Source organism: Sorex fumeus, unplaced genomic scaffold, assembly GCF_029834395.1.
Source record: "Sorex fumeus unplaced genomic scaffold, SorFum_2.1 ptg000081l, whole genome shotgun sequence".
Lineage (NCBI taxonomy): Eukaryota > Metazoa > Chordata > Mammalia > Eulipotyphla > Soricidae > Sorex > Sorex fumeus.
In genome coordinates this window covers 11,337,657-11,340,817 of record NW_026606138.1, presented here as the reverse complement: position 1 = coordinate 11,340,817, position 3,161 = coordinate 11,337,657, and the positions used below count along the sequence as shown (strand labels likewise).

Sequence of the window (3,161 nt, the reverse complement as noted above, 5' to 3'; positions counted from 1 at the left end):
AGGAGGAGGAGGATTAGCTAGGTAAGCGTCACGCAAAGCTCCACTGCGTCTTTCCCTGCGGTCACATTCATTCATCCTGCGTTTCCATCCCCGCCAGTGACTCCGACTGTCACTTTTCAAACTTCTCTACACTGGTTGGAGCCTCCAGTGAATCGTGCCGGCACCAAGGCAGAGAAAGCGGCCACGTGGTGGAGGAAGGCTCTGCGTCAAGGTTTCCAGGCAGCGCGCTCGGGGCCCGCCCCCGCTGGCAGCTCCGCTCGGGGTATAAAGGCTCCGACCAGCGGCCTTTGAACCGCGCGGCTCCAGGCTCCGAGGCGGGCACAGGGCGGGGAGCGCTCCGAGCTGGCGGGCGACCACGCGCATCTCCCGGGCGGCCCCGGAGCGGTACCCGCAGGGCGCCTCTGCGATCGTCGGACGCCGGGGCCCAGGTACTGAGAGAGGGACCCTCAGTCGTGCTCATCTCCCCTCCCGGGGCTCATCTTTGCACCCCAAAAGGGGTGAGCGAGGCCGTGCCGGCAGAGATAACACGACCGCCGGGTTTCTAATTCTCCGCGAGGATTTGCGTGCGGTAACCCCAGGCTTCCGGAGACGGTTGCACCAGCCACTCTTGGCACCGACGATCGCTGCGCCTGCAATTAGAGGCCAACTCGTCGGAGAACCATCGCCTTGGGCTAGAGCGGAGCGGACCGAGATTAAAGGCACCAGTCCCAAACTGTGCCTGGCCCCGAAACCGAGAAGAGCCCGCAGCGGACGCGTCTTCGATTGCGGTGGAACGTACCGAGGGGTCTGGGTCGCCCCGGAGCGCTCAGACGGTGGAAGGAGAGAGAAAGGAACCGAGGCGCTCTGCTGACTCCTCCGAGGGTCGGCGCGACCGTGTGTTTTGCTAGCGCGCCCGCTCCCGCAGCCGCGGGTCTTCGGGATCCCGCACCTTGCAGCCCCATGTGGTTCCTGGAGCGTCTCCGCTGGGACTCTGAGCGCCTCCTGTCGCCCAGGACCGGTCTCCGCCGGGGCCGCGCCCGCCGCGCCGCGCCCGCCACCTGCGCCAACGTGCTCACCCCGGACCGCATCCCCGAGTTCTGCATCCCGCCGCGACTCGCCCCCTGCGCCGCCCTGGCCGCGCGCTTGGACTCCTCCCGCGGCCCGCCAGCCGGCCCGGATGAGGGCGACGGCGCGGGCCGCACGGACTGGGACCCGCGCTCGCAGGCTGCGCTCTCGCTGCCGCACCTGCCCCGCGCGCGCACCGCCTACGGCTTCTGCGCGCTGCTCGAGAGCCCGCACACGCGCCGCAAGGAGTCGCTCTTTCTGGGCAGCGCCGGCGCCGCCGCGCTCCTGCGCCCGCCCGCGCCCACCCGCGCCCACCCGCGCGCCGGCCCCGCCGCAGACGCCGCGGTCCTCCCGGCGCCCGCCGCCGACGCCGCCGCTGCCGCTGCCCCGCGCGCGCCCCGCGCCCGCCGCCTGCTGCGCGCCCCCGAAGGACTGCTGAGCCGCGCGCTGCGGGCCCGCCGGAGCCTCGGCCTGGCGCGCGCCCACCCCGGCCCGGGTTCGGCACGCGAGGACGAACCCCCGCGCCTGCACCCCGCCTCCAGCCGGGCCCGCGGCCGCCTCCGCCTTCGCCTGCGGGGCGCTCAGAGCCTGGTCGGAGCCCCGCGCGCTCCCGCCGCGGGGAGGGACCGCGACCCGGACCGGCTCTCGGAGGACTCGGGGAGGCACCGGGCCGGGGCCGTCTGCGTGGAGAAGCGCCCGCTGGACCGCGATGAGCCGCCTTCCGGGTCGCTGCTGTCGAACTGAGATCTTGCTGGGCCAAGGCCCTGTCTTGTCCAATAAATGTTATTTATGCTTTTTCCTCTGGCCTTCGTTTCAGTCCAGCGCTGGGCGGTTGCGGGGTGGACGGACGGGTCCGGTCCCGGCCAGCGAAGGGTCAGTGTCTTGGGAGAAAGCACCCAAGCGTTTTTGCAGCGCAGACTAGGCTGTCGCCTCGAGCACCCACCCATCCCCGTGTTCCCAGACAGGGCCTTCCCTTATTCCCAAGAGTCCCGTGTTCCCAGCTTTCCAAGGAAGTCGGGTCTCCATCGTCTATTGCTCGGTGGTGACCTCACATGGAAGTTTTTCTATTCCAACAATTCCATCAAGAACACCTCAGAACACACGAATACGTTTGCGTTGCTTTACACCTACTAGGTAGGAAAGAGAGGTAGACAAGTGATTTGTCCAAGAAATGTCACTCCAAAACTCTAGTGCAGGCCTCTGGAACTTTTTCGCCTGGATCCATTTCTGCCAGAGAATGTTTTCATACAGTTCTTGACATATACGTATTGATGTGGAGCAAGCGCATTCTGATAGCACATCATAAATAAATTAATTTGAAGGGGTTCAGTAAGATAGTACAGTGAATAGGGCTTGCCTCACCAAGATAGTCCCAGGCCACAAACCGTCCTTCCCAAGCTGCTCTGCCAGGACTGGTCCCTGCGTACCTCCAGGTATGACAACCCCCCCCCACCCCCCCCTCCCGTGATTGCTATTTGAAGATGTCCCCATATTCAGCTTCAGGCTGCAGTTTATTCAGCTAGAGTCTAGGCTAGGTCCTGCGGAAATACTGGGGGCGGAGAGGGAGAGTGAAATCTGTAGCACTGTCCTGAGCTCACATCATTGACAGCAATTTCAAAGGTATTAACTTTTTTTTTATTATGAAAGCAACCCTTAACGGTAGGCGTAGTAACCCTCACTTTATAGTTGGGGGTACCCAAGACACAGAATAAAGAGCAGAATGTAAATTTGCACCAAACACCAAAGCAATGTATTGAACTCTCCAAGAAAAATCACTGTAGACAGAATCTCATAGGTGTGTGTGTGTATGTGTGTGTGTGTGTGTGTGTGTGTGTGTGTGTGTGTGTGTTTAGCAGACATGGATCACACTCAGCAGTGCTGAGGGTCTACTCCTGACTCTAAGCTCAGAGGCCACTCCTGGCAGGTCCCAGAGTACCCTATGAAGTACCAGAGGTTGAACCGGTTTGGGTGTTGTTCAAGACAAACACTTTACCTCCTACACGACCTCTCTGACCCTTGCACTAAACTCTTTTTTTAATGTTTGCTTATTTGTTTGTAGGGGGGTACACCTGGCTTTTCTCAGAGCTTACTCCTAGCTCTGTGCTCAGAGATCACTT

At 62.1% G+C, this 3,161-nt stretch overlaps 1 protein-coding gene across 1 annotated transcript; it reads left to right on the top strand.

Moving 5' to 3' along the window:
* The first annotated feature begins 339 nt into the window (after window positions 1–339).
* C2CD4A (C2 calcium dependent domain containing 4A) lies at window positions 340–1,788 on the top strand. Its single transcript, XM_056130694.1, has one exon. It carries the CDS (start codon window positions 940–942, stop codon window positions 1,786–1,788), a length of 849 nt encoding a protein of 282 aa, XP_055986669.1. The 5' UTR covers window positions 340–939.
* Window positions 1,789–3,161: the final 1,373 nt, after the last annotated feature.

What these genes read in the sequence shown, in the direction of transcription:
- C2CD4A (XM_056130694.1), top strand. Translation starts at nt 940, where the DNA reads ATGTGGTTCCTGGAGCGTCTCCGCTGGGACTCTGAGCGCCTCCTGTCG.